General features: G+C 46.5%; 1 protein-coding gene across 2 annotated transcripts in view; it reads left to right on the top strand.

The window, feature by feature from the left end:
* Positions 1–21,058, top strand: part of MCCC2 (methylcrotonyl-CoA carboxylase subunit 2) — a 62,412-nt gene that overhangs the window by 3,472 nt on the left and 37,882 nt on the right. For both annotated transcript variants that reach the window (XM_023618227.2, XM_023618228.2), the window contains exons 2-5: positions 7,370–7,436; positions 11,330–11,414; positions 12,842–12,943; positions 20,120–20,247. In XM_023618227.2, coding sequence (XP_023473995.2) covers positions 7,370–7,436; positions 11,330–11,414; positions 12,842–12,943; positions 20,120–20,247 — 382 coding nt within the window. The remainder of the gene's footprint in view (positions 1–7,369; positions 7,437–11,329; positions 11,415–12,841; positions 12,944–20,119; positions 20,248–21,058) is intronic.

Raw genomic sequence — 21,058 nt, 5'->3', positions numbered from 1 at the left:
AGAGGATAGTGAAAAGGTCAACCCTCTCCCCTTTTCCCACTTCTCACTGTTTATGTTTTCTGGGATTTTGCCCTAGAAAATCTCTAAACATATGCAAACACAGTTTTGTTCCTTTTTTCGAGGGAGATTAATGCTGAGCTCACATCTGTGCCAGTCTTCCTCTGTTTTGTGTGTGGGTCACCACCACAGCATGGCTGACGAGTAGTGTAGGTGTGTGCCTGGGAATCCAGACCCACGGACCTGGGCCGCTGAAGTGGATCATGCCAAACTTCACCACCATGCCATGGGGCTGGCCCCAGTTTTGTTGCCTTTTTTTTTTTTTAAATTAAGGGCATAATAGTTTATAACATGGTGAAATTTCACTTGTACTTTATTATTTGTCAGTCACCATGTAAGTGCTCCCCTTCACCCCTTGTGCCCCGCCCCCCCACCACCTTCCCATGGTAACCACTGAACTGTTCTCTTTGTCCATGTGTTTATCTTCCACATATGAGTGAAATCATGCGGTGTTTGTCTTTCTGTGTCTGGCTTATTTTGCTTAACATAATACCCGCAAGGTCCATCCATGTTGTTTCAAATGGGATGATTTTGTCATTTTTTTTTTATAGCTGAGTAGTATTCCATTGTGTATATACACCACATCTTCTTCATCCAGTGATCAGTTGATAGGCACTTGGGTTGCTTCCACGCCTTGGCTATTGTGAACAATGCTGCAATGACCATAGGGATGCATGAGTCTCTCTGAATCGTTGATTTCAAGTTCTTTGGATAGTGAGATGGCTGGGTCATATGGTAGTTCTATTTTTAATTTTTTGAGAAATCTCCGTACTCTTTCCCCTAGTTGCTGCACCAGTTTGCATTCCCACCAGCAGTGGATCAGAGTTCCCTTTTCTCCACAGCCTCTCCAACATTTGTTATTTTTTGTCTTGGTGATTATGGTCATTCTGACAGGTATAAGGTGGTATCTTAGTGTAGTTTTGATTTGCGTTTCCCTAAAAATTAGTGACGTTGAACATCTTTTCATGTGTCTATTGCCCATCTGTATATCTTCTTTGGAAAAATGTCTGTTCATATCCTTTGCCCATTTTTTGATTGGGTTGTTTGTTTTTTTGTTGTTTAGTTGTGTGAGTTCTTTCTGTCTTATGGAGAGATTAATCCCTTGTCGGATATATAATTTGCAAATATTTTCTCCCAGTTGGTGGGTTGTCTTTTTGTTTTGATCCTGGTTTCCTTTGCCTTACAGAAGCTCGTTAGTCTGACGTGGTCCCACTTGTTTATTTTTTCTTTTGTTTCCCTTGTCCAAGTAGACATGGTACTTGAAAAGACCCTTCTAAGACTGATGTCAAAGAGTGTATTACCTGTAGTTTCTTCTAGGAATTTTATGGTTTCAGATCTTAGTTCCAAGTCTTTAATCCATTTTGAGTTAATTTTTGTGTATGATGAAATATAATGGTCTACTTTCATTCTTTTGCATGTGGCTGTCTTGTTTTCCCAGCACCATTTTCGAATAGACTTTCTTTTCTCCGTTGTATGTCCTCAGCTCCTTTGTTGAAGATTAGCTGTCCATAGATGTGTGGTTTTATTTCTGAGCTTTCAGTTCTGTTCCATTGATCTGTGTGTCTGTTTTTGTGCCAGTGCCATGCTGTTTTGATTACTAAGCTTTGTAGTATGTTTTGAAGTCAGGGATTGTGATGTCGCTAGCTTTGTTCTTTTTTCTCAGGATTGCTTTAGCTGTTCGGGGTTTTTTCTTGCCCCATGTGAATTTTAGGATTCTTAGTTCTATTTCCATGAGGAATGTCACTGGGATTCTGATGGGATGGCACTGACTCTGTAGATTGCTTCAGGTAGTTTGGATATTTTAACTATGGTTATTCTTCCAATCCGATACTTGGAATATCTTTCCATTTCTTTATGTCATCATCAGTTTCTTTCAGTAATGTCTTATAGTTTTCGTTGTATAGGTCTTTCACCTCCTTGGTTAAATTTATTCCTAGATATTCTTTTTGTTGGGATTGTGTTCTTGAGTTCTCTTTCTGTTAGTTTGTTATTAGAGTATAGAAATACAGCTGATTTTTGTAAGTTTATTTTATACCCTGCAACTTTGCTGTGGTTGTTGATTATTTCTAGTAGTTTAGTGTTGAATTCCTTAGAATTTTCTATATATAAAATGATGTCATCTGCAAACAGCAAGAGTTTCATTTTTTTGTGTGAGGAAGATTGGCTCTGAGCTAATATCTGTTGCCAATCTTCCTCTTTTTATTGAGGGAGATTGTCGCTTAGCTAACATCTGTGCCAATCCTCCTCTATTTTATGTGGGATGTGCCACAGCGTGGCTGGATGAGCAGCGCTAGGTCTGCCCCCAGGATCTGATCCTACAAACCCTGGGCTGCTGAAGTGGAATGCACAAAATTAACTACTGTGCCACCAGGCCAGCCCTGAGAGTTTCACTTCTTCATTGTCTGTTTGGATTCCTTTTATTTTTTCTTCTTGCCTAATTGCTTTGGCCAAAACCTCTAGTACTATGTTGAATAAGAGTGGTGAGAGTGGACACCCTTGTCTCGTTCCTGTTCTCAGAGGGATGGTGTTCAGTTTTTCCCCACTGAGTATGATGTTGGCTGTGGGTTTGTCATATATGGCCTTTATTATGTTGAGGTACTTTCCTTCTATACCCATTTTGTTGAGGGTTTTTATCATAAATGGATGTTGGATCTTATCAAATGCTTTCTCTGTGTCTATTGAGATGATCATGGGGTTTTTATTCCTCATATTGTTAATGTAGTGTATCACATTGATTTGTGGATGGTGAACCATCCCCGTGTCCCTGGTATGAATCCCACTTGATCATGGTCTATCACCTTTTTAATGTGTTGCTGTATTCAGTTTGCCAGTATTTTGTTGAGGAGTTTTGCATCTATGTTTATCAGTGATATTGGCCTGTAATTTTCCTTCTTTGTGTCCTATTTGTCTGGCTTTGGTATCAGGGTGATGTTGACCTCATAGAATGTGTTAGGAAGCATTCTGTCTTCCTCGGTTTTTTGGAATAGTTTGAGAAGGATGGGTATGAAATCTTCTTCGAATGTTTGGTAGAATTCTTCAGAGAAGCCATCTGGTCCTGGACTTTTGTTTTTTGGGAGGTTCTTGATTACTGTTTCAATCTCTTTACGAGCGATTGGTCTATTCAGATTCTCTGGTTCTTATTGATTCAGTTTTGGGAGGTAGTATGAGTCTAAGAATTTATCCATTTCTTCTAGATTGTCCAATTTGTTGGCATATAGTTTTTCATTGTATTCTCTTATAGTCCTTTGTGTTTCTGTGGTATCCTTTGTAATTTCTCCTCTTTCATTTCTAATTTATCTATTTGAGGCTTCTCTCTTTTTTTCTTAGTCTAGCTAAGGGTTTGTCACTTTTGTTTATCTTCTCAAAGAACCAGCTCTTTGTTTCATTGATACTTTCTACTCTTTTTTGTTTCAATTTCATTTTTTTCTGCTCTAATTTTTATTATTTCCCTCCTTCTGCTGACTTTGGACTGTGTTTCTTCTTTTTCTAATTCTGTTAGGTGTAGTTTAAGAGTGCTTATTTGAGATTTTTCTCGTTTGTTAAGGTGGGCCTGTATTGCTATGAATGTCCCTCTTAGGGCCACTTTTGCTGCATCCTATATGAATTGGTCTGGTGTATTTTCATTTTTCTTTGTCTCCAGATATCTTTTGATTTCTCCTTTTAATTTCTTCAGTGATCTGTTGGTTGTTCAGTAGCATGTTGTTTAGTTTCCACATCTTTGTCCCTTTCCCAGATTTTTTCTTGTAGTTTATTTTCATTTTCTAGTTTCATAGTATTGTGGTTGGAAAAGATGCTTGATATGATTTCAGTCTTCTTTAATTTGTTGAGGCTTTCCTTGTTTCCCAACGTATGGTCTATCCTTGAGAATGTCCCCATGTGCACTTGAGAAGAATGTGTATTCTGCTGTTTTTGGATGGAGTGTTCTCTAAATATCTATAAAGTCCATCTGGTCTGGGTTTTCATTTAAATCCACTATTTCCTTATTGACTCTCTGTCTGGATGATCTGTCCATTGGTTAGTAGGGTGTTGAGGTCCCCTTCTGTTATTGTATTGTTGTTGATATCTCTTTTAGTTTTGTTAATAGTTGCTTTATGTACTTTGCTCTTCCTGTGTTGGGTGCACATATAAGTGTTATGTCTTCTTGGTGGAGTGTCCCTTTTACCATTATATACTGCCCCCTTGGTCTCTCTTTGCCTACTTTGTTTTGAAGTCTACTTTGTCTGATATAAGTATGGCGATGCTTCTTTTCTTTTGTTCACTGTTAGCTTGGAGTATCGTCTTCCATCCCCTCACTCAGAGCCTGTGTTTGTCTTTGTAGCTGAGATGTGTTTCCTGGAGGCAGCATATTGTTGGGCCTTGTTCTTTAATCCATCTCTCCATTCTGTGTCTTCGTATTGGAGAATTCACTCCATTTACATTTAGAGTGATTATTGATATATGAGGGCTTAATGCTGCCATTGTATCTCTCGTTTTCCAGTTCTTCTGCATTTCCTTTGTTTCTCGTCCTGTGTGTTTTGGACTGCCAATTCAGTTAGGTAGTTTTCTATGGTGATTTTCTTAGTTTTCTCTTTGTTTATAATTTCTGTCTCTGTTCTCATTGTTTGTTTAGTGGTTACCATCAGGTTTGTATATAAAAATCTCGTAGATGACGTAGTCTGTTTTCTGATAGCCTCTTATTTCCTTAGACTCAGCTGATTCCATCCCCCACCTCTTCCCCTTCTAAGTTATTGTTGTCACAACTTATTCCATCTTGTGTTCTGAGTTTGTGGTTAAAAATGACGAGATTATATTTATTTTTGGTGTTTTCCTTCCCTTTATCTTTAATCTTATAATTAAGTGTTTGCTAACCTGATCTGATAGCTGCAGCTTTCTGATTTTTCCTACCTACTTATCTCCTTGCTTGAGGCTTTCTAGCTCCTTTTTTTTGTTTCCCAGGTATGAGAGCCTTCTTGAGCATTTCTTGTAGGGTGGTATTTTGTGGCGATGAACTCCCTCAGTTTTTTTTTTATCTGGGAAAGTTTTTATTTCTCCATCATATCTGAAGGATATTTTCACTGGATAAGAGTAGTCTTGGCTGAAAGTGTTTGTCTTTCAGAATATTGAATATCTTATTCCACTCTCTCCTAGCCAGTAAGGTTTCTTCTGAGAAATCCACTGAAAGCATGATAGGGGTTCCTTGGTAAGTTATTTTCTTCTGCCTTGCTGCCCTTAGTGTTTTCTCTTTGTCATTGACTTTTGCCAATTTCACTACTATATGCCTTGCAGTAGGTCTTTTTACATTGATATAGTGAGGAGATCTATTGGCTTCTGTCACTTGTATTTCCAGCTCCTTCCCCAGGTTTGGGAAGTTCTATGCTATCATTTCTGTGAACAAGCTTTCTGCTCCATTCTCCTTCTCTTCTCCCTCTGGAATGCCTGTAATCCTTATGTTGCATTTCCCAATTGAGTCCGATATTTCTTGGAGAATTTCTTCATTTCTCTTTAGTCTTAGTTCTCTCTCCTCCATCTGGAACATGTCTATATTTCTGTCCTCCAGACTGCTGATTCACTCCTCCATAATATCTACTCTATTACGCAGGGGGTCCAGATTTTTCTTTCTCTCATTCATAGTGTTTTTCATCTCCCACATTTCTGGTTGGTTTTTCTTTATAGTTTCAATCTCTTTCGTGAAGAATTCCTGATTTCATTGAACGGTCTATCTGTATTTTCTTGTAACTCGTTGATTTTTTTAAGATAGCTGTTTTAAATTCTCTGTCATTTAGATTATAAATTCCCGTGCCTTCAGGATTAATTTCTGGGTGCTTGTCCTTTTCCTTCTGGTCTGGAGATTTAATGTTGACTCACAGTTGCTATGAGTCTTTTTTTTTTTTTTGAGGAAGATTAGCCCTGAGCTAACTGCTGGAAATCCTCCTCTTTTTGCTGAGGAAGACTGGCCCTGAGCTCACATCCGTGCCCACCTTCCTCTACTTTATACATGGGATGCCTGCTACAGCCTGGTGTGGCAAGTGGTGCTATATCCGCACCCAGGATCCAAACCGGCGATCCCCAGGCTGCCAAAGTGGAACATGTGCACTTAACTGCTGCACCACTGGGCCGGCCCATTCTGGAGATTTAATATATTTTTTCATACTGTTCGATAGCGTGGATTTGTACCGCTGCATGGTGATGGTAAATGGTCGCAGTTTCCACCTGCCCCCACTGAGTGGGGCGTCAGGAGCTGTGTGTTCTGAGCCCACTGCGATCCGCCGCTTGCTCACTCACAGCCGTGGCTTTTCTGTCTGTGTGGGCGCTCTGGCCACTTGGCTGAACTGGAGCACTGGGCAGGCAGAGGGGTGCTTTCTTTCACCTGTGTGATCCTGGGGATGTTCTTGCTCTGCCCTCACTGTCTGCTCTCCTGGTGTACTAGCATGATGAAGTCACCCGCAATAGCTTAGCCACCTCTTTGTGGGGCTTTCCCACGGGCCGTGAGGGAACTTGGAGAACAAAGGTGTTCCCACAGAGGGCCACTCCTACCCCCCTCCTCTCAGAGCCACGCGTGGTCTGGAGCCCAGGGTCCTTGCCACTGGGGGAGGGAGAGGAGATCCCCTTACCTCCTTCCACTTCCCCGGGGATCCAGCACCTCCACTTGCAGACGGGTGGCTGCATGGGTCTCTCAGACGTCTTTCGTGTGGTGTGAATGTCCTCTGTTGGTTTATGAGTGTCCTTCTTGTTGTATTTTAGGGGGGAGAGCTCACTCCACCATGATGTTGACGTTACTCCAAGTTCTGTTCCTTTTTAAACATAAAATAGGATCCATTTTTTCCCCTGGGCTTTGTTTTCAGGTGTAATTTGTCAGTAAGCCTTCCTGCATTGGTTGGAATCTCCTCAGGATAGTGATTGACAGGATGGAAAAAATAAGGTGGCATTCCAACCCTCAGAAGGCTTATATTCCTTAAAATAGGGAGACAAATAGAGATCAGTTAAGTTCAGTAGATGTTTAAGGAAGGAAGAGTTAAAGTGAGTAGGAGCAGCCGGAAATGGTGTTGGAGATGAGATGGGGCACGAGTCAGGCCTTAGGAGGGGCCAGGTTTGGGCGGATGGGCCAGAGAGGGGGCGATGGGCCAGAGAGGGGGTGATGGGCCAGAGAGGGGGCGATGGTGAAGGACTGAGCAGAGGCAGTGGCAGGAATTAATCTTCCCTACAACGTAGGGTGGGGCCAGCGCGGAGACCACAGGGGCCTGGCACGTCACGATGTTCTCCTTCACCCAATTTTGGTAAAACAGGTAGTTGCTTTCTAATGTGACTCCCCTCCCGCCCTCTGTTCCTCTCCTAGGAGAACTACGAGCAGATGAGAGCCCTGGTCGGTCAGCTGCACGAGCGAGCGCAGAGGATCAGGCTCGGTAAGCACGTGTTTGTTCCTTGTTCTCTAAGACACCCCTTTATAGAGACCGCTCTTAGGGAAAACAAGTAGCATCAAGCTTTTGGCTCTTCGAGATGGCATTTTTTCGTATGCATACATTTTATTTTTCCCCATTACTTGCCCAGTGTTTTTGCTCATGTGGCACTGCCTCTATTTGGGGAAAAGTAGAAATTCAAATTCATCAATTTTTAACTGTTGTTTCTTAATCTTTTACTTCAGCCACAGCGTCACACTGAAATGTTTGTTTTCCTTGAAGCAACTGAAACATTGTCTGTTCATTAGTCACGTTCATACCATATACTAAATTTTACATAATTATGCATTTTCTGCTGTGTTATATAATTTGCAAATAACTTATGTATGGATTTGTTGATAATTAAATGGGATTTCCTAAAAACTTTGTAAATTGTCATTTTCTGTTTTTAAACTGTGGACATAATAGACATTCTTTTGGAATTTGGAAGAAATTGTGGTCTAGGGAGGAACATACAGTATCAGTGTGTAAACAAATACCACATTGTGTTCTGTGGCGCCACGATTGGTGTAAATGACAGTTTACTTTAGGAGGCCGAGTGACTTGAAACTAAAGGCCATTTTCAAAATAAGATTTTTAATATGTTACAAGTACGTAATTTTGGAGGGGCTGGATGAATTTCATCTCCTTCATTTAAGAAGAATTCTGCCCCGTGTCCTCGTCACAGGCTCTGTGTTGTCTGAAAACCTGTGGCTGTGGAGTCGCTGCGTCCTTAGGTGCACTCACGGCGTGCAGAGGACACCCTGGAGAGGGCGTCGGGCAGATGGTTGGAGGCATCTGATGGTCTCTCTTAGTTCAGGTGAAAGTGTCATTCGTGTTGTTTTCTCTGAGGACTTGAAGGATGGAGGCCAGGTCGCTGATTAGTGGCAGGTGGACAGAGACCGCTCAGGTTGTCAGTTCGTCTGTGTGGTGTCTTGGGGAAGAATCGGTGCAGCCTTTTGGTTCTTTGCAGAATTTTGAGAGCGGTGGGCGGGACGGGTTTGTTAGTCTCGTAGTTGAGCGACGCTGGCCCAGGTGTTTCATCCCTCCTGTAACGCTAGCACCTCCTCCACAGCTTGACGCTTAGGAGTGGGTCTGTGCGTGAGAGGCATTATTCACTCCACACATGCAGTTCTGTCTTCTTTGACTTAATAGATTAAGCAAAATTAATTGAAAAGACCAGAAAATAAACCTGTTTGGAGTATCTTGGTCTCTGTCTTTTTTACTATTGTGGTTTAGTGTCAGAATCAATGAAATCCTCTAAAAATTACCATGACATGAGCAAACGGATTTGGCTCTCACTGTGCGGCCCGTTGAAGTGAAGGCCTGTCAGACGGCAATAATTGCTCCCACTCTACCCGTGAGGGTATTGGGGAGAATTTTGAAAAATGAAGGTGATAAGCCTCATAGAGCTCCTTGTACATTAGGTGCTTGTAGTATATTAAGAATATTATTTTGAAAATGGCTATATTTGGTCTCTTTGGTTTTGAGTCACAGAGATCCATGTCTACCTTGTTTAATGCAGAAAGCAGCATTTAGTGGTTCTTGTAACCATGGTTACAAGACGTGATTGACTGGACCCCAGGCTCTACCACCCCCAGGACTCTCTCTGCCCCCCGACTCATCTCAGGATGCGTGTGTGTGTGTGCGGACCTCACTCTTGAGGCTTCTCCCGGAGGTGAGGCGCTGGGGGCTCGCAGGCCAGGGATGACCTCGTCACAGTTGACAGTCTGAAGGGAAGAGCTATCCTTTCATCTCCAACCCAGAAAATTCTGGTTGGTTCACTTGAGTCCCGTGTTCGTGCCTTGGCCCCTCACTGTGTCCTGGGGTTGTGGTACCCATGCCAGCCTGGACCCATGTTCATGCAGGCCTTCAGGATGCTGTGACTGGCAGCTGCTGAAACTTCCTGGTGGTGGCAGTGCTGCTTTCAGGAACGGGAGAAGGAGCACGGCAGGGGGAGCCGTGATGTGAGTTATCCTGGCTAGACCACTCTCACCGTCCCCTCTCTCCCTGGGGCTATGTGAGGAGGAGGGTTCGTGGGCATTTGTCATTCTTTTTGACCAGGCAGCTCTTGAACCCCTGTTCTAGTGTGGGGAAATAGTGTTAGAAAGTGACGTGAGTTTTGCCTGTGGGTATGATTTGAGGGGCAGAATATCCTGCTGATCGGCTTCTCAGGAAGCTGACTGGAATGATACTCTTGAAGGCATTTTGGAGTAAGGCATTGTCTCCCGAAAAAGAACCAGGACCCTGGCTGAAATGAGAATATGCTTGTAAAGGAGCAATGACTCTTTAATTTGTTCTGATGAAGTCACTGTTCCCTTGGACATTCCAACCAGTGGGTTTGAGTAAGAAGAGATGAAGTGGCCTCTAGCACTGAGCACCTGCTGAGGATGGGCGGCCTTAGGGTCTTAGGTTCATTTTTCTTTTAGTATTTATTTATCTTATTATTTTTTTTCCTGAGTAAGATTCACCCTGAGCTAACATCCATGCCAATCTTCCTCTGTTTTAATATTTATTTTTGTACAGCTTTATTAAGATGTAACTGACATACAACAAATTGAATTATCTAAAGCGTATGGTTTGAGTTTCAACATATGTGTAGTCTCATGAATCCACCAGTGCAGTCAAGATGGTGGACCTGCTGGTCTCAGACGCTCCCTCTGCCCCTTTGGAACCCCTGCCTCCTTCTCCTCTCCTGCTCCACTCCGCTCCCCTCCTCCCCCCTCCTCACCCCCCGCCCACCACCCACCACTCCCCTAAACCCACCTCAGCGGGGAGCTTTGAGTTCCCTGTGGTTGGGAGAAAAGAGAGTAGCTATTTGACTTAATTCACACCATCTTATAAAACTAAGTCCTTCCTTCCTGGAATTGTCTTTATTTTAAAAGAAGATTAGATGTATGATATGGTTTTCTTGGTAACCTTACGGCAGATTTAATCTTAAAAATGTGCCGTGGACTTTTTCAGAAAAAGAAACTCCCCTTAGGAATCAGGAGGCAGCCCTGATTTGAAAATATGGCTGTACTAGGAAGCTTGTTTAAAATGGAAAGAACTTACTTTCTCACCTGGAAAAGGAGCGTCTATCTCGAATAGCTGAACCCCGCAGTTGACAGGGAGCCCACTCAGCTGGAATTCTGGGGCAGCGGTGACGATAAACACGCTCAGGCCCGATCTGACCCTCTTCTGACCTGTTCCCTGGTGTGCTGGGAGTGAGCGGGTGTGGACGTGCCCGGGTCACCTTCCAGGGCCCGAGATGGGCGCCGTCACCTCCAGTAGCCCCACTGGGAACCCCGACTCTTCAGTGCCTGTGATTAGCAGGAAACGCTGCGGACAGTCAGGATCTCATAGAGGGACTTGGGACAGCCGTGTGTGGCCGTCCCCGTCACCCATTCGGGGCCTCAGAAGTTATGGTCACTCGCGGCTCTGTAGCTGAGTTTTGCTGTGCTTGTTGTGGAGCCGTTTCTAAAGTGATGCTCTCCGCCTGTGCAGTGACGTAGGCGTTTTTCAGATGCCACGTGGCGCCTGCGGGCTGGGTGAGGAGCGTGGGGCTGGAGGGAGTGGTGGGGACGGGGCGTCCCAGGAATGTGCTGCGCTGTTTCCTTAGCTCTCTGCTGCTGAGTGTAGGAAATGCGTAACGTACTGTGCGGTCAGGGAGAGATGGATTTAAAAAACTGCAGGTTCTTTATTTACTTCAGAAAATTGGCAGCTTGCAAATTGAATGATCTGAAAACTTAGCCATTTCTCACCTGAAACGTTTAAAAAGTTCCGTATTTTGGGCTAAGCGCTGGTTTCTCTGGCGTCTCGTTGAGTGGGAGTCCTTCCCTCGTGTGGGTGTGGTCTAACCTGAGGTGTTTTTGTCGCAGGAGGAGGGGAGAAAGCCCGAGCGCGCCACAGATCGAGAGGAAAGCTGTTGCCCAGAGAACGAGTCGACGGGCTCCTCGACCCAGGGTCGGTGCTGTCCGCGGGGCTGTCCTCCGCGGGTCTGTGGCTAATGGTCTTACATCCTGGTTCTTGTGAGAAGGACAGATGTTGGTGCGAGGCGCCCGCGTGTCAGGCCAGATCCGGGTGCCGGTGACACAGCAGGGAACCCGGGGCCCAGAGCCCTGCCATGGTGGAGGTGCGTTGCAGCAGCATGCGGGGCCGAAGATGAATGGTCCGAGTTGTAGAGGAGACGGCAGGTCAGAAGGTGGCAACTGTCACGGGGAAAGAAAAGGTGACCAGAGTAGGGAGAGGAAGATGGGGTCTCTGTGTGGCTCTAAGTGAGGCGGTTAGGATAGGCCTCAGTGAGGTGGTGACGTTGGGGCGAGGATTCGAAGGAGGGAATCGAGAGGGCCCTGTAAAGATCGGCAGAAAGAGTGCTGCAGGCAGAGAATGGCCAGTGCAAAGGGCCTGAGGCAGGAGTGTACCAGACAGCTGAAGGAGCCTGGAGGCCCGAGTGGTGTGAGTGAGAAGAGGAGCAGGGGCTGGGGTCAGATGTCGGCAGGCCTCGTGGGCGGGGTAAGAGTTTGGCTTCTGCTCTGAAGGAAATGGGGAGGCTGTGCCGGCCTTTGATCGGGAGACTGTTAGACCTAGCTGACTGTGTTTCATCACTTATTCTGGCTGCTGTGTCGTCAGCAGACTGGGCAGCAGGGCTGGAGGCAGCAAGACCAGTTAGAGGGAGAAATTCAGCCTCGCAGGTGCCTTCTTACGACGTGCACATGCGCCAGCCTGGACACAAACCCCGTCCACGCCTGGGGCAGGTCCTTGTACGCTGTCTGTTAGACGTACTTTAAAAGAAAAGTGGGATCAGACTGCATGTGGTGTTCATCACCCCCTTTTCCTGCCTCACGTGCCATGAGCATTGAAGTGAGCGAGGGAGAATCACGCAGTGGCTGAGAGCCGGGGCCGGGGCCTGGGCCAGACTGCGTGCTGCCTCCCGGCTCTGCCGCTGCCTCGCGATGGCCTCGGACGGTGGCTTGCTGTCTGCGCAGGCTCCTCAGTGGTCAGTGGGGATCGTGATAGGGTCCCCCCAGAAGTTGTTCTGAGGAATAAACGAGAGTTTCCGTGGCTCCTAGAAGACAGTCTGGCACGTGGTAAGTGCCGCATAAGTGTCAGTGCTGTTCTTTCTATGTTAATAAACACAGTTGTACAACTTCTTTTAAAATGAGTACCTAGAGTTCTGTTCTATGGCTATACCGTAAAAATCCACTAAATTTTTATTTATTTAAAAATTGGATTTTGTCTGAGATATTCTTTTTGTGGATTTTGTGTACAACATGCATATTTGAAACATTGCCCCATTAAAGAAAAAAATCTTTTCCTTTTCCACATGTAACTGTTTAAATATGATTTTTTAAAGTGACATTAATTGGAGCACCGTCCTTTCTTCCATCCAGGTCTCCCTTTCTGGAGCTCTCCCAGTTTGCAGGGTACCAGCTGTATGGTGATGAGGAGGTCCCGGCAGGCGGCATCATCACGGGCATCGGCAGAGTGTCGGGGTGAGTGTTCTGCCTGCGCTCCCCCGCGGGGGCCGGGCGCCCGCTCACCGCTGTCAGTCAGCCCGCGAGTTCCGTGCTGTTGGTGTTCTTCAGGGCTGCGGCTTCCCGCCCGGACGTGTATTGACTCATGTGAGGAGCTTTAGAGACGACGATTGAAGGGAGCCCCCAGCAAAGATCCTGGGGTCCCATCCAGAGCTCCCTGCTTAATCAGACTCTCCAGTTCGGGCTTGGCTTGTGTGGTTCTCCGGGGACCCACAGCGATCTCTTGCTCATCTTGGGTGAAAGCCACTGTCGTAGAGGAGTGGTTCTCCAAGTGTGGTCCCTAGGGACCTTCAGTGTCACCTGAGAACTCACTGGAAATGCAAATTCTCAGGTCTTCCCAACAGGTACGAAGTCAAATTCTGGGAGTGGGCCCCACGAGCTCCAGGTTCCGAGTGCTGGTGTTTGAGGAGCATTGTAGACCTAGGGCGTCTCGATCGAAAGATGTTAAATGTGTCTGTATATGTTCATGTACGATCTCATTTCCCCCATGCAGTTGCTGTGCTGGGGTCGCCGGGAGCCCCAGCCCCGTGACGCGTGGTCTTAAGCTTCCCTACAGCTCTGTGGGAAGGGGTGCTGTTACAGTCATTCCCCTCCTGCAGATGAGGAAACCTGCTTAGGGACTTGAATCGCCTCCCCGAGGCCCAGCCACCGGCAAGGGCACCTTTGACCTCGGGCGGGTGGACTCTGCCTGGCGCAGCTGATCGGACTCGGGCGCTGGTCCCCTGTGCGCATCCCTCCACCTCCTCCCTGGGGCCTGGCCTTCGGGAGGTGCACCTGGCGCCGTTCACCGTCGTTGCTTCCTTTCTTTACCCCTAGGCCACCCCTGTGGCTCTTTGCCACTTGTGATTTGCTTAATAATTACCCAGTGTAGAGACTTTTTTTCTTGGAGTCTTAGGGGACACTTAAAATTAACCTTTTTAAAAAAGTGATAAACTTAATGCAGAGTTAAATTCATGTATCATAGAATACATGATTAAGTAGAATAGTTATCTTAATTCTTCCTCCAGTCATGATGACTGTCACGGTGTCGGAGCGTGTTCTGCCCCTTTTCCTATGAATATACTAAGGTTTCATCGTTGTTTATGCTTTTGTATTTTTTATCTTTATTTTCGTTTATGCTTTGTATTTTTTATCTTTATTTTCGTGCCTTGTTCTCAGTTTATAAAGTTCTTGACTTGGAAGGAAATTGAATTGCACTTGGAAATCATGCAGGTTCAGGCGTCGTCGGCTGCAGTTAGATTCCTGGCTCCATTTTGTAGTAATTTGACCGCTAGCAAATTGCTTGAGCTCTCAGTACCTCAGTTTTCTCATCTGTAAAATGTGATTTATTATAAAATGGAATAATAATAGCAGCTACTGCAGACGATTGTGGAGACTGAGCGCACAGATGAAATGAGTCATGGGACGTGTTTAGAAAGGTGCCTGGCACATGGTAACAGCTTCATAAATGATGCCGTTTACAGTGTTATTTTTAGCACAAAAGGAACTGTGGATAGGAAAGTGATGAGAATTTATGGGATATAAAGATGTTTTAGAATATTACAAAATTAACGTTATAACAAGAATCAGAATCAGACGGGAGATGTGTTCACCCCGGTCCTATCATCTAACACATCAGACGCCTTGTGCTTTGTTTCTCTCTAGCTGTTGACCATACCCTTCAGTCCTTCAGAAAATCCCGTTGGTCCTACCAGACAGTGTCTCAGGTTCCGCCCCTCCTCCCGTGTCCGCTGCTGCTGCCTCTGCCACCTTGTGTCACCCCGTCTGCTGGAGTAGCTGGTCAGCTGGTCTGCTGGCTTCCTTCTGCTGCTTCCCTGGGTTAGTTTTCCACATAGCGTCCAAGGTGATCTTTAAAAATGCAACTCAGGTCATGACTTGCCCTGCTTGAAACCTTCCAGCTGCTCCCCTGGCTCTTGGAGTCGAATCGTCCTGTGCGTTTGTGGTTCTGGCCTGCAGGGTCCTACGCGATTGGCTCCTGCTCCCTCGTTAACTGACTGTATTCCCTACCACTTTTTGTAGCCTCATTGGTACCTGAGAGTTCTTTGAGCCTACCAGCTTTCTCTTGCCCAGGACTTGGGCCCTTTTTTTCCCTGTGAAGTTGCTGGCTTCTCATTTTCCTTGGGGTCTCGCTCGAATACCCCCTTCTCAGAGGCTGTCCCGAATGTCCCTGTCTGAGCAAGCCCCCTGCCTGCTTCCGTCACTGTGCCTCCTGTGCTCCAAGGACCTTGTTGGCCGGTTTGTGTTGTTTCTTCGCCGTCTTCTGCTCCCCTAGCAGGTTGGCTTCGTGAGGGCAGGGACTTCGTCTCGTTCAGCCCTGGTGCCGGGACCACTGCCTGGCAGGTGGTGGGCATTCAACATAGATGTCTTGAATGTGTGTCACTTTTATGTGGTTATGATAATGACACAGATAGAATTTGGTGTTTTGCTATATCACTTATTTAAGCAAGCGTTTTTTTGCTATTTAAGACTTTCATTGGTTTGCCTTGTGCTGTCAGTTTGTAACATATACCCGTTGTTAGATACTTGTGTTTCCCCTGATTTTCGCCATTCTGAGGCACGATGTAGTGAATGGATATCTTCGTGCATATAGTATTCCCCTGTAGTTTTTAATTATTTCTTCAGTCTCCAGAAGTGGCAATATTTAGATGGACTTATTTTTTTATGGCAGTTGATAGAAATCTTTAAAAATGTGGACTGTTTTAATTGCTGCCAGTATTCACCGTGTTATAAGTGTATGAGGCGTTTTTGTTTGTTTGTTTGTGCTTTATTTGCACCCCACCTAATTCCAAAAAATAGTTACAGATGTTTATAAAGGTGAACTAGCAGATGAAATAGCAGAAGACAGCGTAAATTAAAAATAAGACTGAAGTTAGTAGAAAAAATGAGGCTGGACTCCTAAACTAGGAATAACATAATATTTCCTAAAATGACAAACATTAAACCCCAACTTCTACTCTTGGTAGCCTAAGAATTCTGCTCTGTGCTGGCAGTTCTCAAGTCATTTGCTGGACTTGACGTGAGTAATTCCTGTCAGCCCTTCCTAGGCTGGAGAGGGTAAGATTTCCCTACCCTCACCCCTCTTGCTTTAGGAATGTGGCTCAGCTACATAGAAACAAGAAAAGGAAGAGAAACATGCATGCCTCACGGGGCGCCAGGCCAGCTGGCGCTCTGGGCGCTGAGAGCAGATGGGCGGCCGTGAGTGAACGAGCGGTCTAGTCCCTGTTCGCTGAACCCTGCTCACCGGTACTCCAGCCTGAACTTCAGAGCCACGGCCGTTGAAGTCGTTAAACTCTTCTATGCCTTTATTGCCCTTGACGCGTTTCTGAGTAGTGCTGGAGACGCTGGTGTAGACTCCGGGGTAAGTTCTGAAGTGGACACCAAGGAACTTAGAGAAAGCTTGTCGCATGGAATGTCTTTATAAGCAATTTAGAACCGAGGACTGCTTGCCTCAGGTAGTAACTGGCGGAACAGTAGCTGAGCCACGGTCCTTCTCCCTGCAAATTCAGATTCCTCACCGTGGCTTACAGGGTCCTGCGGATCTGACCCCGCCTGCTCGCCTGCCTCACCCTTATTTATAACTTGGTGGCTGCCATGGTCTTCCTCTTTCTTGAACACGCTGAACTCCTCTTTGCTTCAGGGCCTGCACTCAAGCTCTTTGCATGAAACGTTCCTCATCTGCTCTTGCACCGGCAGCTCCTGGTCGTTCACGTCTCTGTTCAGGTCTCCCCTGGCCCCTTGCTTAGCAGCACGTGCTCCGGAGCCAGGCTGCCTGACGCAGAGCCTCGCTTCACCCCTGTTGGTTGGTGACCATGGGCACGTTGCTTAATTTCTCTGCCTGTTTCCCATCGGCAAAATGGGAACCCTCGTATCCCGGAAGCCTTACAACAGTACCCAGTGTGTAGTGAGCACGTCTAAGTGCGGGCTGCTGTCTTCACTCCGTGACCGTTCTGTCTCAGCGTAGCCCCACCACAGGCACCTTGCTTTATTTCATCTTGTTTTGTAATGACAGTAATAACACAACAGTTGTACACGTTGTGTTACCTTGTTTTCTCGTTTCCTCATAGCACTACAGTCAGAGACTGTCTTGGCTATTTGTTGGTTGGTGCGCCTCCCCTGACTGACCCTCTGCCCCGGAGTGGAGGCTCTGCGAGGTCAGGGGCTTCGCCCTCCTAGTTCACCCCATGTCCCTGCGACCTCGAACGGGACGTGGCCCGTCGAAGGCACTGAAAAAATACTTGTTGAGTAAGTGGATGGACGACAGGAATGTAGTTTATAGGCCAAGTTATCTGTTGTGGTCATTTCCAGAGTGAGATTGTGAAATCATGCCAACTCACAGGATGCTGCTGGTGCCGCTTTCTCCGGTCGGGGGAAGGGGGTGGAGCCCTCCTTGGTCCACGTGATCCCGAGAGCAGAGCTGGGCACCAGGACTAGGCTGGTTTAATTCCGCGTGCGTTTTAAACTTTGTAGGCAGAAACCTGTCACAGACGCCGACTCTCAGGTTCTCCGTGAACGGGGTCATTATCCAGGTTCCCTAGGGCGCGGTGCGTTTTGGCTCGTGAGGCCCCTGTCCACCGCGGCCAGGGCCCAGGGGCCGGGAGAGACCAGTTTCATCTGTGCGCTGGGGCTGCCCTGCTGGTGGATTCTGACTGGAAAAGAATCCACTGTTTAACAGGTGTAAAGCAGCACTTCCTTGTCGTTTAAATGGATTTCTTACACCACTGGTGTGGCCAGATACTGGGTATTGCCAGTGCTTTTTCTCTGGCAAGTGATAGATGTTGAAGCTAGTTTAAGCAGAAGAAGAGGATTTACTGACTCTCTGAACTAGTGAGTCTGGCCTTGTTCCGAGGCAGGTTGTCTAGACCTGGAGGCGGAGCCGGAGCCGGCCCCAGGCAGTTCCTGGGCTCTGTTCTGTGAGCTTCGCAGCTGCAGGAGGTGGAGAGTTCCTCTTGGGGCCCAGGCCCCCTTCTGAGCCCATGCAGATCCTGGGTAGAAAGCCTGGTTCTCGTGCCCACCTCTGAAGATAGGCTTTGGGGTCAGTCCACTTGAATCACGTGGATTAGAAATAGAGAAGAGGCAGTTTCTGAAAGAATGATTCTGTTGCCAAACTAATAGTTGCTGGGTAGGCAAACCAATAGATGTGCAGTGCAGTATGTTTGTGGACTAGTTTCATTTCTCACTCTGTAACACGTCTGTGACTTGTTGACAGACTGTGTAATAGCGGCTGTGTCTCGTGTCCAAGGTCACGTATGGAGCCGCTGGCAGAGCCAGAGCTCTCGCCTGCCTTGTCTGACTTCCCAGCCTGGCCTCCTCCCGGCCCAGAGCCGTCCCGCTGCCCGAGGAGCACCCGGCCGGGGAGCGTGAGCAGTGTCGGCCTGTCGCTACGGCCAGGCAGCTCGCTGTACGCCTAATTCCCCTTGAAGTCTAGTTTGTTTGATGTTAAGGTCGTTACAAATTTGCTTTCCGTTCTATGAAATGTTAATTGTAACGTGGAAAAAGGCTTTACATGATCTAGTGAATAAAACTGATGCTCAAAACCAAACGTGGGTTGGCCTCCTGGCAAGGTAAAACCAGACTCTTGACCAGAAGCAGTTGTCACACAAAGTAGAACTTTTTTGTGGCAAATAGGCCACGTGGAATCATTTCCAAAGTCGTGGTGTCCCCAGACACCGGGCCCCAGGGCCCTTTTGTGTTGGAGGTGGGCGTTCCCTTGCGCAGGCTCAGTTGGAAACGCACTGCCACAGCTGCTGCAGGTTACGGCGGCCAGGCCCACGCTCCTCCCGGAGAGATCCAGCATCACGTGAAGCCGAGGGCGACTTTGGGTCATCTCTCGGCTCCTCTGCGCAGACGCTCTCCTTGCTGTGGGCTCCATCTAGTTCAGGGTGGTTGGTGATTGCTTCTCTTAACAACAACAAGTAATTTGGAGAAACAGTTAAATGCTTCCTAAACTTCTCTTGAGTTCCTCAGGGCAATTAGTCGGTGAGAAAAGGAGGGGAGCCCTGTTCTCTCGTGGGTGCTGCTGGCCAGGCACCCTGGTAGGAGAGGCGCAGCACCCCGGCCCAGGCCCCGTGCTGCTCTCCGTCTCCAGCAGTGATTCAGGGAGTCGCTGTTCAGAGTTCTAGAGACTGTCGAGTGGGAGAACAAAACGTCGTCCATGTAAAGAAGGTCACATTTTGTGAAGCACACACCGTTGCCCCTGGCAGTGGGAAGCGGCCCCCCTTGCTGGCTGCCTGCACCCACCACCTGCCCTGGGCTGACTTGTGGGCCCTGATGCCCACACGCTGGTTTGGGTGAGAAAGGGCCCCACCGATGAGTTACTGTCGTATGTGTTTTCAGTGTACTGTTTTAAAGTTTGCTTTTGTTATTTTTAAGCAAGATAATTGTATTTTTTTTTTTTAAAGATTTTATTTTTTCCTTTTTCTCCCCAAAGCCCCCCGGTACATAGTTGTGTATTCTTCGTTGTGGGTTCCTCTAGTTGTGGCATGTGGGACGCTGCCTCAGCGTGGTCCGACGAGCAGTGCCATGTCCGCGCCCAGGATTCGAACCGACGAAACACTGGGCCGCCTGCAGCGGAGCGCGCGAACTTAACCACTCGGCCACGGGGCCAGCCCCAAGATAATTGTATTTTAAACTTCTTTTAGTTTTATAGAAAAGCATGTGGTGGTAACCTGAAAAACTTCTGAAAATTTGAAACGTATTCTCAATGGATCAGTTTTCATTTTTGCAAATTACCTTCCTCATAGGAAATGTTGAAGGTTTATTATGAGGGATTTCCTCACCCTCAGGACTGGGATTTTTTTCTTTTTGCATTATTATTATCTTGTTAGGACCCTTTCATTCAAAGAACCATTATGAAATGTGGCTTAAGTTTTTCTGTGCTAGTATAGGGGTGGTGACTCTAAAAATCAAGTATGAGTTTTTAAACTTGTTGAAAGTGATCATTTTACATTGTGTAAATGAATATGTGAACTGTGATCAAAGCTCGTTTTAATATCCTAAGATTGTCCGCCAAGGACTGTCACTGGTCACATGTACCAGAGGCTGCAGGTGTGTGGCAGGTCTTTGACGCGCTGTCATTGGCCTTTACTTTGAAGCCTTCTCTCATACTCTCTTTCCAATGAAACTTCTGCCTTTCAGAGTGGAATGCATGATTGTTGCCAATGACCCCACTGTCAAAGGAGGTACCTACTACCCGGTGACCGTGAAGAAGCACCTGCGGGCACAAGAAATCGCGCTGCAGAACAGGCTGCCCTGCATCTACCTGGGCAAGTCACGGGGCGGGGGGACAAACGGCCACTCGCTGAAGGCGAGACCGTCTAGAAGGCTACACATGTGATGTCATCAATGGGTATTTTAAAAAACAGTTGGTTTCTCCCTTAATTACAAAAGAAATGCATGTTTTTTGCTAAAAACTCTGGGAGAAAAAGTCAACAAGAGCTACCCATGATATCATCACTGAGGAAGAACCCCTGGTCATATTTTGGTGTATGCTAGTTTTCTCTTTACACGTGTGTGGGGTTTTGCTCTTTTGTGTGTTTTGTTTTTCTATTAACCACAATGGGTTCAAATTATGAAAAAATACTAGCTAATGTTTATGGATTTTTGAGTGCCAGGTACTATGTTAAATACTTGAATATGTATATAATTTGAGTAGATGTAATATAAAGAAATTTAATTTGCAGTGAAAGTAAATTTGTATTTGAAATTAAAATACATTGAAACCTAAGGATGTTTCAAAAAGAACCAGTTTAAGTCAGTTTGAAATGGGCACGTCCTGGAATTTGGTTTAGTTTGGTGGAACTCCGGCATATCCTGTTGACTTAGTGAGTATCTGGGCTGGTGCCGACGGGGAGACCCTTTCCTCTGGGGAGGTGCATTTCCCTGGCCGCCTCCCAGTGTGCACCGCTTTGCACATTTAGGAAACAGCCGATATGGCCCTGCTGCTTGGGGTGCTGTGCCCAGCTCTGAAGGCTGCAGGGAGGGGTAGTGGGCTGTCCCTGTCTCTGCTGAGCTGCTGATGGTTGGCGACAGGGTACGCTGTGTTAAATGACAAGGAGACTTCGTGGTCGTAGGCAG

Source organism: Equus caballus, chromosome 14 (assembly GCF_041296265.1).
Source record: "Equus caballus isolate H_3958 breed thoroughbred chromosome 14, TB-T2T, whole genome shotgun sequence".
In the NCBI taxonomy this organism is placed as follows: Eukaryota; Metazoa; Chordata; class Mammalia; order Perissodactyla; family Equidae; genus Equus; species Equus caballus.
Note: the sequence above shows the minus strand (reverse complement) of the source record. Positions and strands in the feature narration are given on the sequence as shown.